The sequence below is a fragment of the Rhinatrema bivittatum genome, chromosome 14 (assembly GCF_901001135.1).
Source record: "Rhinatrema bivittatum chromosome 14, aRhiBiv1.1, whole genome shotgun sequence".
Classification (NCBI taxonomy): domain Eukaryota; kingdom Metazoa; phylum Chordata; class Amphibia; order Gymnophiona; family Rhinatrematidae; genus Rhinatrema; species Rhinatrema bivittatum.
Window position 1 is genome coordinate 21,976,158 of NC_042628.1, and position 14,764 is coordinate 21,990,921.

A 14,764-nucleotide genomic window follows, 5' to 3' on the forward strand; every position below is an offset into this window, starting at 1 on the left:
AAAAAAAAAAACCCAACAAAAAACCTCACCAACGGCGGGACACCGAAAAGCGCCTCTGTACGAGCGCTGGGCACCCAGCAAGGTATTTCACGCCCGGGAGCTTCCAAAGCCATCAGAGCAAAGACGCTCGAGAGCTGCCGAAGAGTTCCGCGCCGCGCGCCTGCCACGCTCTCTCCCTGACGCACGCGACCCGAAGCGCATATTTTCCTTCCGGAGCGGTGCTCCGGTAGAGGGGGTTCTCTTCCGGGGTGCTGCGGGTTTGCAGCTGTTTGTTTTGCTTTTCTTTCTTTTTTTTTTCCCCCCTCCTCCCCCCCCTCTCCTCTCTTGATGAGAGCGGTTCTGGCGCGCCATGAGCGGTGAGTACCGAGGAAGATAACCTCCTTCTCGGCTAGGTGTTGTTGCCATCCCCCCCCCGAGTGTCTCCTCCCCTAACGGGTCCCCCCCTCGCCAGTAGACAGCAATGAGGGATTAGGGGCAACTTCCTCTTTCTGTTATGAGTGCTCCCTCGCCTGTCCGTGGACTCCCGCCCCCGGCTTCCTTCTGTCGGCCTCCGCTGCTTTCCCTCTCGCTCCTGGGCTCTCTGCCTTGCGGACTAGAAAACCGAGGGGAGGTTCCGTGTCGGCGCCTTTCGGGGAGCGCTTGCCCCGCCTGCCTCCCCACTGCACGTTTTGTTTCGCTGGGACGTGCGTGACAAGTGAGAGGCACATGTCAGAAAGCCACGGAGAAGTAGAACTTTGGCTTCTCAATGGCTTTGTTTTTATACGAGAGAAAAGAAACTAAATGGAGTAGGTTTGGGGTTTTTTTTTTTTTTTTGTTTCATCCAGTATGCGGGACTGGTCCTCCAAATTGTAAGCCCTTTGTCCGTTTTACTCACTGCCCCCCACCCAGGCGTTCTCGTATTTTCTAAGTGGAAAGAGCTGGGGAGTTGCTGGAAATTCCCTGCTGCGAGCTGTTGAGTTTCCGTCTGCTCATTCATATGGGGAAGTCGTTGATCTACAGACCGGCCAATGTGTTTCTGTGTGTTGCATTTTTAGTTGAAGATCTAGGAAACTAAACGAAGATATACAAAGTGCATTAGAAAGACTATTCTTTGCTGTAATTATACTGTTGCCAGTCCTGACTTTTTATTCTAATATGTATTTTATTTATAGTTAAATAGTAGTAGCATAATTATAGAATTGCCACATTGAACAGATGTATATATTAATGTAGCTTTTCTTAATTGTATAAAAAGTGGGTCCAGCTTTGTTCACCTAATATGCTGCAGTATGACTGAGAGATAATGCCAACAATTTAAGTATCTGTATCTCTTGATATGTTGCTGTAGCACCTAATTTTATTTTACAGTTATATCCTGCCTTACTGGTTTAAAAGTGGCTTGCAAGTTCAGCACATAAAATATCTGTTTACAGTATAAAATATAACCATAAATACAAAGACAATACAGAATAAAGTAATTAAAATAAAACCATATATTAAAGTACAAGATTACACAGTTACATTCCACTGACTTCTAAGCAGTACACAAATATCTTATATTAAAGTATGCAGGACTAAGAGGATAAAAAAATCCCCCAAATCTACCAGGAGGCCACAATGGGACACATTTTGGTTTGCCCTTCAGTGGCAACCTTTTGATTTTTGCCTGTATGATGATAGCATCATGGGTGGAGGCTAGGAGGACAAAGGGTAGGGCCTATGACCATTTTCTATCTATAATCTATTACCGTAAGACCCATTCTTCAGTTGTTGATATGTACAGTCTGGATGTATACTGGTTCTTATAGGTCTATTTGATGGGGTAGTGTCTCTTATATAGAAACATAGAAACATAGAAATGACGGCAGAAGAAGACCGAATGGCCCATCCAGTCTGCCCAGCAAGCCTCACACATTTTTTCTCTCATTCTTATCTGTTACTCTTAGCTCCTTGTTCTATTCCCCTTCCACCCCCACCATTAATGTAGAGAGCAGTGATGGAGCTGCATGCAAGTGAAATATCTAGCTTGATTAGTTAGGGGTAGTAGGGGCAGTAACCGCCGCGATAAGCAAGCTACACCCATGCTTATTTGTTTTACCTAGACTATGTTGTACAGCTCTTGTTGGTTTTTTTTTTTTTTTTCTTCTCCCCTGCTGTAGAAGCAGAGAGCCATGCTGGATATGCATTGAAAGTGAAGTATCAGGCACATTTGGTTGGGGTAGTAACCGCCGTAACAAGCCAGCTACTCCTCGCTTTGTGATTGCGAATCCTTTTTTTTCTTCACCCCTGTCGTTGAAGCTATGCAGGATATGCATGAAGCATCAGGTTTTTTGTTTTTTTTTTTTTTTTTTCCCCCTGCCCTTGAAGCAGAGAGCTATGCTGGAAATGCGTGATGTATCAGTCTTTCTCCCATGCCGATGCAGGAGAGAACCATGCTGGATATGCATGGAAAGTGAAGTATCAGGCACATTTGGTTTGGGGTAGTAACCGCCGTAACAAGCCAGCTACTCCCCGCGTTTTGAGTGCGAACCCTTTTTCTTCTCCTTTGCCGTTGTAGCAGAGAGCTCTGCTGGATGTGTGAAGTATCAGTTATTCTTCTCCCCTGTCATTGAAGCAGAGAGCTATGCTGTATATGCATTGAAAGTGAAGTATCAGGCATATTTGGTTTGGGGTAGTAACCGCCGTAACAAGCCAGCTACTCCCCTCTTTATGAGTGCAAATCCTTTTTTCCATTACCTCTTGCTGTTGAAGCTTAGAGCGATGTAGGAGTCACAGTAAGCATGTGTATGTTTATTTAGTAAGGGTATTGTGTCAATAGCCATCATTCTGGCGAGTCACCCACTCTTCATTGGTGGCCTCTTGACTTTATGGATCCGCAGTGTTTATCCCACGCCCCTTTGAAGTCTTTCACAGTTCTGGTCTTCACCACTTCCTCCGGAAGGGCATTCCAGGCATCCACCACCCTCTCCGTGAAGAAATACTTCCTGACATTGGTTCTGAATCTTCCTCCCTGGAGCCTCAAATCGTGACCCCTGGTTCTGCTGATTATTTTCCTACGGAAGAGGTTTGTCGTTGTTTTTGGATCATTAAAACCTTTCAAGTATCTGAAAGTCTGTATCATATCACCTCTGCTCCTCCTCTCCTCCAGGGTGTACATATTTAGATTCTTCAATCTCTCCTCGTACGTCATCCTATGAAGATCCTCCACCTTCCTGGTCGCCCTTCTCTGTACCGCTTCCATCTTGTCTTTGTCTTTTTGTAGATACGGTCTCCAGAACTGAACACAGTACTCCAGGTGAGGCCTCACCAAGGACCTGTACAAGGGAATAATCACTTCCCTTTTAGTAGGTTAGTTTTGCACATACTATAACAGGAAGGAATCTCATTCTCAAGTCAAGATATATTGGATACTTACAGGCCAATACTGTAAAGTGTGCTCAGCTGAGTGCACTGTTTTATCCATGGTTGGACATGTGTTTTTTGATGCGCATCCACTATCCCTTATAATATATAGTAAGGGGTTTAGTGTGTCCAAAACATGTCTACTCCCCCCCCCCCCCCCCCCCAAAAAAAAAAAACTAATAGCACTCATCACAGTGCAAATGCATGTTGATGAAGCTAATAGTCATTCGCTTAGGATACTGAAAAAAAAAATGTGCGGTCGATCCACACATTTTACGCTCAGAAATTTGCATATCCAGCATAGCTCTCTGCTTCAACGGCAGGGGAGAAAGACTAATACTTCACGGATATCCAGCATAGTTCTCTGCTTCTACGGCAGGGGAGGAAGTCTGATACTCCACTTTCAATGCATATCCAGCATAACTCTCTGCTTCAATGGCAGGGGGAATGAAGAAAAGTGGATTTATATACAGACAACAACCAACAAGGACTGAATTATTTAGTCTGGGTAAACAAGCATGGGTGTAGCTTGCTTATTGCGGCGGTTACTACCCCTAACTAATTAAGCTAGATATTTCACTTAGATGCAGTTTCAACACTGCTCTCTACATTAATGGTGGGGGTGGAAGGGAAATAGAACCAAAAGGTTACAAAGAGCCAAGAGTAACAGATAAGTATGGGAAAAAAAAAAGTGCGAAGCTTGCTGGACAGACTGGATGGGCCGTTTGGTCATCTTCTGCCATCATTTCTATGTTTCGATGTTAATTTCTGAGCAGCCCAAAAAAGTGTACAGAAAAGCAGAAAATACTGCTTTTCTTTACATCCTCAACTTACTATTGTAGCGACATTAAGTCGGAGGAACCAAACGGTAAAAAAAATAAAAATGTGTCTGCGGGTCAGACAAGAAAATGGATACTCAATTTTATGGGCTTCCATTTTCCTAACCCTTGGCTGTGCACCGGTAAGGAAAACGGATGCTCATAAAATTGAGCATCTGCTTTCCTAACCTGTAGAGGGCTGACCTCTCCTGGGCGCCTGCTACTAAGGAGGTGTAGGGGCGTGCTATTGCCTCTAGCGCCTCCTTTTTAGCATGACCTCTCATTTATCGCCCACCCAGGAGAGGTGGCTCGGCGCGGGTTAGGAAAGCGGGCGCTCAACATGAGCGCCCGTTTTCCTGCAGACCTTTCAGTATCAGCCTGATAATAAATTAACTATCATTCTTTCCATTTCCCTGATTTTCTCAGAGTTGACTAACCACATTTTGGGGCCAGTGTACTAAAGTGTGTTAATACTGTGTTTATTGTGTGTAATGAAGTAGACGGTAAAAACTTGACTACACTTCTCTGAGATGTAGTTACTTTTTTTGCTTAAATGCATCTGCAAAACAACGCACATACTTTCTTGCTGTTTGAATAGCTAATGAGCTATTTTGTTTACTTTTGAATCTCAGCTCTCCAAATAACTTTTTGCATTAAAATTCTCGCAAGCTAATTTGTGTGTTTAAAAGAGTCCTAGATGGGGGGGGAAGTGACGTCATCTGACCAAGATGGCTGCTTAAATCTTTTCTCCGCTACTCCCCTCAGCAATAACAGATAAATAATCCGGTTCCAGCGGTGCAAAATCTCTGAATTTTACATTTCTGAGACGAAACAACAACAGAGATCATGTCTACAAGGAAAAAAGTGGTAGATCTCCAGCAGTTTTCGTTCGATGCAGGTGGCTCCCATTTTGCGGCTTTGAGTGAAGCCTCGGGGGGAGCAGGCCCGGATGACGCAGGAAATAAACAGCGTCCAGAGATCCCAGATTTGGATGGGGGAGATGAGTCTATCAACAAAAGAGACCTACAACGTTGGTTTCAGGATCTGAAAAAAGATATTAGAACACTATCGGATGAATTCCGAGAGGCCATTTTTTCCCTCCGCGCCGATATTAAAGAGCTGGGGCACCGGGTAGATGACAGCGAGGCTCAGCTTGAGGAACAAGACACGCGGTTAAAGACTTTGAAAACGGAGATTGCAAGTATGCAACATATACAAGAAGAAATGGCGCTGAAGCTGGAAGATATAGAGAATCGCACGCGCTGCAATAATTTGCGCATTCGGGGCCTACTGGAAGAGCCGGCATATGCTAATACAGCCAAGGTTGTCCAGCTAACCTGTAGTGCGTTACTTCAAGCAGCAGCAGCGGCAGCTGCTGGGGATGCCGCGGAGGTAGCCGCTGACATCGTTGTGGAGAGGGCACATCGGTCCTTAGGGACCGATGTGCCCTCCTAGAGATGCTCCTAGAGATATTGTGATCTGCATGCACAGCTTTTCAGTCAAAGAGGTTATTATGAAAGCGGCGAGGAAAATAGACGCTTTTGAATGGGAAGGCCATGGCCTTTCAATTTACAATGATCTCTCACTGGCAACGATGAAACAGCGCAGGGTCTTTCAACCGGTTACAGCGTTTCTTCAGAAAGAACATCATAGATATCGATGGCTATATCCCAGTGGTTTAGCATTCACCATCAAAGGTGTGTCTTCTAGAGTCAAAACTATGGAAGAAGCAGTGGCCATTTTATGAGAGGCGGGTATGGAGATTTCATATAATGCCCCTTTGAAAGACCCAGTTCTGCCAGTAGTGGAAACTGCAAAATGGCAAAGAGCAGGGAAAGTGGGCCGTCGCCTGAAGAGAACATCGGGATCGGGTGAGCTGTGGCAACCAGCAGTAGCTGAAAGCAAGAAAGATCTTTCCAACATCTGAGGGCTGTTGAGATCATATATGCTGATTGTTTCCTTAATGGGAACACTCTCCGGGTGTGGAATAATTATTGCATCACCGCAAGGATGCAATGAACTACAGCCAAATCCTAGAAGATTCAGCAAAATGCTTTTCCTTTTCCATTTCAGACTTGGAACCAGAGAGACTGCTTTTATGAGAGGGGGGTGGGGAGACTGGATGGAGCTTCCTCTATTAGGGTCTGCCTCATGTGGGGTGACTTTAGATATATGAGGGGGTCAGGGGGAAGGGGGGGGAAGTTATTCAACGTATAGTTGTGTTAGAATCTGTAAGAATGGTAACTGTTATGATCTGGAATGCTGGTGGTGAAAGGGGGACAACGAATTATGGCTCCACTTAGATTTTTGTCCCTTAATGTGAAAGGATTAAACTCCCCGTTGAAGGGACAACAGTTATGTATTGAACTGTCCTGGCTTCAGGCATCCATGGTTTTTCTACAAGAAACTCATTTAAAGCGAAGACATGAGCATTTACTTCGACCGCGTTTCTTTAACCAAAGATATTATGCTGCTAGCACTCCAGACTGTAGATACAGTGGCGTAGGAATTTTGTTTGCTAATACCCTAGGAGTGAAAGTGCTTGATATGATTGAAGGCCTTAAGGGCCGCTATTTAATATTAGTGGTGGAGATCCTTAATTGCAAATTTACATTAGTTAAAGTGTATTGTCCAAACAAGGACCAGGGAGTGATGCTGGATGAGATCAATCAGAAATTGCATCAATTGGGAGGGAGTTATTTAGTGATTGGAGGTGACTTCAACTTGGCACATAAGGTTGGTATGGACATTGTCCTCAGGGAAGGGAGGTACGCACCAGAGAGACAGGCGGTCACTTACACAATTATTGAACGATTGGCAATTGCTTGATATATGGAGGCTCCTTTATCCCTACAGCCGAAATTACTCATTTTACTCCGGACACCACGATATTTATTCTCGAATTGATTACTTTTTAATTGATAAAGCTCTGTGCGATCATACTGGGAGCGCTGACATAGAATGTATTACCTGGTCGGACCATTCACCAGTTTGGTGGGAGGTGAACATGCCTAACTGTGATCCAGGCATATGCTTCTGGAAGCTGAATGACAGTTTACTTAAAAACAAAAAGTACATCCCTAAGGTGCAAAAACAGATAGAGGATTATTTAATGCTGAATAATATACCTGCGATCTCCCCAGTGACACTGTGGGAAGGCTTGAAGGCTACTATGAGAGGCAAATTCATCAGTCTAGGGACTTATAATAAAAGGCAAAAAGAAATATTGAGGAATCAGTTATTAAAGCAGATAACAGAACTAGAAAGAGTCCATAAACAGGGTCAGAGACCTATCACACTCTGAAAATTAGATGAGACCCGTCAATTGCTGAAAGACTTGGATGCTGATCATGTAGCACACCAATTAGACCTAGTGAAGCAAACATACTATGAACAGGGTGATAAACCTAGTAAATTACTGGCACACAAATTGAAAGGACAAAGGACACAATCCCATATTCATGCTATCAAAGACCAGCAAGGGCAGATGCAAGTTAGATTACACGAAATTAAGAAATGTTTTATGAAATTCTTTGAGGCCCTGTATACTACGGATCACGAGGTAACAGCTGAAGACATTACAACCTTCTTGGGTAGGGTGCCCTTGCCAACTATTTCACAAGAGGCACGGGACATACTGGGGTCACCTATCTCAGTGCTAGAAGTCCAAAATGCTATTAAATCTCTGAAATTGGGAAAGGCCCCCGGTAAAGATGGGTATACACCCTTGTTCTATAAAATGCTTACGGGAGTATTAATGAATCCACTCAAAGATATGTTTAATGCACTAAGGGCCTCATTTTCTAAGCGGCTCACACGCGATAAGGGACCTTTCGCACGCGAAAAGTCCCTTATCACATGCGATACCAGGATGGGGGCGGAGTCGGCCCAGGAAGAGGAGGAGTCGGGGCGTCACTGGGGCCGACTCTGCGCCGATGCCGCAGACAGCGAAAAGGTAAGGCCCTTTTCGCGTCCTATTTCGCTCCCAATAGCTACACCTCCTATGGTGGCGCTATTGGGTGCGAAACCGGCAGCGATCGCACCGTGACGGGGGCGGGCCTGCTAGTGCAGGCCCGCCCCTCATTTCCTAAAGTAGAAAATGAGGCCCTAAGGGAGGGAAAGTGATTGTTGCCCAATGGAAATATTGCAGGGATTACGATACTCCCAAAACATGGACAAGACGAACTGTTATGCGGGTCATATTGTCCTATTTCTTTGATAAATATAGACCTAAAACTACTGGCCAAAATATTAGCCACTCGTCTCCACGTGGTGATTCTTGCTCTAGTTAAGGAAGATCAAGCAGGGTTCATGTCAGGGAGATCCACTTCTGACAATGTATGCAAGATTCTGAACCTCATTTCGGTGGTGAAACAGAATAAGTCTCCGTCAGTACTTTTGACTGTAGATGCAGAAAAAGCATTTGACAGAGTTCACTGGCTTTTTTAGTTTGCAGTGATAGAAAAGATGGGATTGGGAGAGCATTATTTAGGGTGGGTAAAAGAGCTGTGTAGGGAACCCTGGGCATGCATAAAGATAAATGGGGGATATACTGTCAGGTTTCCTATTCACAGGGGTACCAGGCAAGGGTGCCCGCTCTCCCCTTTGCTTTTCGCATTGAGTGTGGAACCCTTAGCCGAAATGGTGCGAAATGCAAGGGATATTCATGGGGTTCAGTTAGACAAGACCTAATATAAAATCTCTCGTTATGCTGACGACATTATTTTTACAGTTACGGAACCGGCTACGTCTTTGAGGGCGTTGATGTCAGTGTTGGAGCAATTTGGGGTGGTCTCAGGATTTCGGGTAAATATGGATAAATTGGAGATTTTACCTATAGGCCTCTCAATCGAACTAAGATCTAAATTAACACAATTATTTCCATACCGCTGGATGAAAGGCCCCATAAGATATCTGGGTATTAATTTAGTAGAGGAGCACAAGGATCTTTTTAAGGTGAATTATGATCCATTAATTCGCAACCTTCACAAGGATATGCAGAAATGGGATAGATATACTGTCTCCTGGATGGGAAGGATTGCAATTGTGAAGATGAACCTGTTTCCCAGACTTAGCTATCTATTTCAAGTAATGCCATGTCTAATCTCAGATGATTGATTTAAGGCCCTACAATGGAAATTCTTTTCCTACATTTGGAAACAAAGGCCTCAGAGAGTGGCCCGGAAAGTTCTCTACAGGGCTAGGAATAAGGGAGGGCTTGGAGTTCCACATCTCAAAAAATATGTGGCTTCACAACTTCAGGCAGTAGTGGAGTGCCACATTCAAAGCAGTAGGAAACAGTGGATGTCTATTGAACAATCCCAGTTAGGGAGAGAGACAATGGAGAACATCTTTTGGGAAAGAAAGAGGCCGGATGTCCTAGAGCCACACATATTGCCATCTTTGAACTGCACTGTGACCCTATGGTATAAATGGAAGGAGCGTTTAACTGGGGAAAAAAGGATATTTTTTTCCGGCTCTGTTCCAATTTCTGCCGGAATTCCCTGTAGGACACGAGTCTCGGACTTTTTAGACTTGGGCAGAGAAGGGGCTATTTAGGGTTCATCAAGTATGGTTGGGAGCCATGAAGCCGTTCCCAACTCTGCAGAGGGAATATAGCCTGCCTAAAGTGAACTTCTTGGCATATGCTCAATTAAGACACTTCCTACATAGCTCTGAGGTCTCAAGAGATATCCTGAAATGAGTCTCATTGATGGAAGACTTTTGTGTAGCAGCTCAGAAACCACCAAAATTAATGTCTAAATTATATAAACTATTAGAGGATGAGGGGATCTATAAAGCTGCACATATTCGGGCATGGGAATGGGATCTGGGGGAGAATGGGACAGTGAACAGCGGGATAACTGTTTTTCCTAGGTTTGGGGAAACATTCCATGTTTACTGCTATGGTTGAGAATGAATATATTGGCAAAGTGGTACCCTAAACTCCCGAACACTTGTTGGAGATGTGACACAGCTAAAGGAACCTTTTTTCATGTTTGGTCCTGTCCGAAAATACACGCATTCTGGATTCAGATTCAAGGATTGGCTAAAGAAATGATGGGGTGGAACCACCTTTACTCCCAGAGCTCTGGCTTTTGGGGCTGTGGAATGAAGATCAGGGGGTATCTAACATGCGGTTAGTATGCTATCTGGCTATTGCAGCCAAGCTAGTTGTAGCATGTTGGTGGAAAAGAAAAGAATCACCTTCTCAGAGTCTGGTGGTCACCAAGATTATGGGCATTAGAGCTATGGAAAAAATAACAGCATACTGCTGAAATATATTAGCTAAATATGGGAAAATATGGGAACCTTTTGAAAAATGGCTTCATGAGCACAGGCCCAAATGCAGGGATCTTGAGAACGGGTACGCCCCAACTATAGAGCATTTAACCCAAAACGGAGTCTAGACGTTGGTTTATATCTTACAATTCCTTTATTTCACAGAGGTTAATTGAATATGTGATTTATTACTGTTCTTATTTGTTGTTCTTGTTGCGCTATAACAACTGTTCCATTTATGATGTTATTCTGTATGGGGAGGGGGAAGAGGGTGGGGGCGGGATGGGCACACACAAAAAAAGTTTGGATAAAAAGACAGTCTTTAAGGGGACGTAGCTGTATGACAACATTTATGGCCTGTATATTTTACATTGTCCAAATAAAAAGTTTAATTACAAAAAAATGTCATAGATGAGAGTGTGAGTATTAACAGAACTTTTAACATGCATTAATGCTTGCAAAAGTGTTAGCATACTTTAAGTACGTTGGCTTCTTAATGAGTAGGAAGTTCCTGTTTTGTTTTGTTTTCCTTTAATATCTCTTCCCTTGCTTTGCTTTACTATATCTTCCTGATGCATTCTACTACAGTGAATTGGAATATAAGTTAAAAACAAGAGAATTGAAACATTTTGTTTAGAACCTGGGTTGCTTGGCAGCATTATTAAAGTAGCATCTGATTACCAGAGGTTTTGAGGGATAAATGTTTACCCATGTAAAACCTGGTTTTGAATATTAAAAGGTGAATTATAAAAGCCTGACATGCACCGAAATCAGGACATACACAAAAATGTTGGGCCGGCATCCACCAAGTGGATTTTAAAAGCCGCGTGAGTACACGCGTATCTCCCTCTGTGCACCCAAATGAAAAGTTCCAAAAAAGGAGCAGAGTGGCGCATGGGCATTCCTGGATTTCACCTTCAAATTAGCATGTAAATACTTAATGCACACAGGCATGCGCCGGAGTCCTCTGTCACATAACTTTACTTCTGCTATGGAGGATGTGTAAGTAACAAATTTAAAGATAACTAGATCAGTGGGGGTTGTAAGAGTCGTGGCTAAAAGGGGAGAAGGAAGGCTTTTTAAACTAGGGGGATTTGGAAGTCCTACCCCTTACCTGGGCGAACTGGGAATGAACTGGGAAAACTGGTAATGGCGTTGGCATGAGCATCTATTAAAATCCCCCCACTTAGGCGGTAGAAGTGGCATTTGCACACATCCACTTACAATTGTGCGCACATGTGCACATTCAGGCTATTTTTATAACGTGCGCGCACGTTATAAAATGGCCATGTCCCTGGATGCAGGCTGACAAACATGCACACGTGTGCCTGTTTAAAGCTGCCGTCCCTATGTGCTAATTTTAAAAAGCAAAATATAGGATTAATTCCTTGGCAAACTGGTAGGCTTTCATAATTGTTTATACCCTACTTTCACAGAAAACTTAAATTAGGTTCTTAGGTCATTTTTTTGACCTGGAAAATAAGCAGTTTGAGAGAAAACATACAGGATTTACCCCTAGATTCATCAAAATGCTAGAAATATAGCAGAAATAGCACCCGTGCTAAAATAATGGGTGTGGTTAGGGAAATTGTAGAGTTACTGCATCGCATAAATGTGACATACTATATATATATATATATATCACTATAAGAGGGGACACTTTCAATTTGAGGCAGGTTGAGGGGAGGGGTTTGCATATACAGTTAGAGGAATTAACTGCAAATTTGATATGACTGATGAATTTCTATCATTTGAATCAATGAAAGGTACCAACAGGAGGAGGTGATTTATATAATGCAGTAGACTGCTTTGTAATAAGTGTTCCACCCTCTCTGTAATGAAGTTTTTTCTCATACTTTCTCCAAACCTTCCCTTCTGCAGCTTGTTGTTGGATGGTATTGACAGAATATTTTTGTACTTTTAGGGCCTCAAAATGACTGCAAGAGACAGTATCTACTGGAACGTCTTTTGGATGCAGTTAAACAGGTAAGACATTTTTTTCCATTAATGATCGTAACAGAATAAATCTCACCATATATATACCAAAACAGAATTTATTTTATGTGGGTATATAATGCTTAATAAATTTATACCAAATAAAAGAAGTCAAGTTCTATTATGAAATACTTTCAAATTCATTTATAAAGATTATTATACAATTTGTATTAGTTTAAAACATTCTGTAGCTTTTATAACCAGTTTGTTTGGATGGAAGGCATACTATTTGTATTTTAGTTTTGTGGTTTTGCAAAGTTTGGGGATCCACGAATTGGTTTATAAACATTATCTCTGCTTTTTCTTACTTTGATGTTGCTTTGTGTTCTTCTTGGACACGTGAAGCCTAGGTTCACATTCCTTCTCAAACGCATTGCCTACTGAAAGTTCTGACCTGACCTGTTCTGAGCTGTGGTTGTGTTGCATTATGTGTATCAGCTTGAGCCATACCGAAATAAAGGTTTCTTAAAAAAGAATTATAAAAGCAGAATACAGTCATTTTAAACTGCAGAAAAATAAATAAAAAAGTATACAATATAATACATTTTAATGCAGATGTCAGCATATAAAATGGATTTAATCTTTTTGGGGAAAAATAGTTTTCACTTTTAAACTTGTACCTTATGAACCTTTTAATAGTTTTAATATTCAGTCAACTAATTAGGGTAAATAATTACCAAATCAGTATTGGCTTGGAATTTGCCCCTAAAAGTTGTCCATCTCTGGAGGCACTAAAACTTTCAGGCAGTGAAAACAGTGAAGATGTATACATTTCTTTTACAGAAAATAATAAAGAAAGGGCTGTTTAGTTGGTAAGATGAGCATAAAACAAGTGAATGATGATGATTATGTCTTAGAGGCTATTATTTAATATCAATTTTGAGATCCGTATTTAGCAGTGTAGCAAGCAGGCAATTTATCCAGCTAAAAGTTAACTGGATAAATGCTCTTGGATATTGGAGTTGGTTGGAGTGCTGGCATATTTAAAATCTGTGGTTTGTCCTGTTAAGTTCAGGACTTAGCGGGACAAACCATCCAAATATTGATCCATTTATGTTTAATTATTACATCTAGTGCCAGATCCGATTCGGAGGAAGAAAAGAGATTGCTTCAGATTCAGACAGCAGGTAAGAATAAACCTATATTGTCCACAGGTATGAGATTCACTAAAAGTGTTGATACTGCAATGTTTAAATACTAGATTATCAATATTTGAAGATATTTTTGGATAGCTTTTTGAGCTGGGAAGATGGTTAAAAAAATGTTTTAAACAAAAAATAAATAATTATGCTGTGTATAATAGATCAAAATCCTTTTTTGAGGTCGATGTTCGAAAGTGCATTAACATCTGCCTTTTACATGCATGTTAATTGACAGCATTAATAAGATGCAAATGAAACTGCATTACCTCAAATAGTAAAGTATGCACATATAAGTACACACCTACATGCAGAATACCATCTACATGTAGTTAATACAAAAAAACTACCTGTCCAGAACGTGTAGTAAAGATTTTTGCGCTAATGCATCAGAGGTATTTTTCACATTTTAACGCATGTAACTTTTTGCTGTGCTAATAGGTAATGAGCTATTTTTGCATTCTTTTGTATATCATAATGCAAAATCTATGCTTATAAGGTAAATGTTGCAAATTAGTTTATGCGTTTTTAACTTCTTGCTGTCAATAACAGGTGTTTAACGTGTGTTAATGCTTGCAGTAGCATTAATTAACTTTAGTACAATGACCCCTTACTCTCAAGTCATATTAATATACCCAGGTATAAATATTCTGAATCTTGCTGTTATGATAAATGTTTACCACCTTTTTCTATAATAATATGAACTCAAATGTTATGTAAAGTAGATTTTCATGCTCAAATCTGATATTACAAAGTCTGGTCTGTATAATTAAAACATTGTTGCAACTAATATTTTATATTGTGTAGTACTGCAGTCCTTGTATACCTTATAAGTAATACACCCATGGTAAGATGAACCACATGGTCTGCTTTTAAAATTGATACAGAGTGCATAATGAAATTGTTAAACTACTAAGAAATTAGACTGTAAATTGAAAGAATGCTAATGTGAATCCATGCAAGAGATTGAATCAGACTTGGAACAATAAACTTTAGATATACAAAGTCTGCTGAAGTATGTTGTTAGTAAGATATTGATTCCTCCTCCTCCAGCTATTTTCCATTAACAGTCATTGTAATTTTTCATAAAAAAATCTTTCAATAGTAGACATTATATGATTGGGTTTTAAATACATTTGAACCTTTAAA

At 41.5% G+C, this 14,764-nt stretch overlaps 1 protein-coding gene across 3 annotated transcripts in view; it reads left to right on the forward strand.

The window, feature by feature from the left end:
• Nucleotides 1-234: 234 nt before the first annotated feature.
• Nucleotides 235-14,764, forward strand: part of SNX29 (sorting nexin 29) — a 464,358-nt gene continuing 449,828 nt past the window's right edge. The window contains exons 1-3 of one of the 3 annotated variants that reach the window (XM_029577102.1): nt 235-356; nt 12,406-12,467; nt 13,551-13,603. In XM_029577102.1, coding sequence (XP_029432962.1) covers nt 350-356; nt 12,406-12,467; nt 13,551-13,603 — 122 coding nt within the window. In that variant the 5' untranslated portion in view covers nt 235-349. Of the gene's footprint in view, nt 357-493; nt 786-12,405; nt 12,468-13,550; nt 13,604-14,764 lie in introns of those variants that run through there. The other 2 variants (XM_029577103.1, XM_029577101.1) reach the window with 2 other exon arrangements.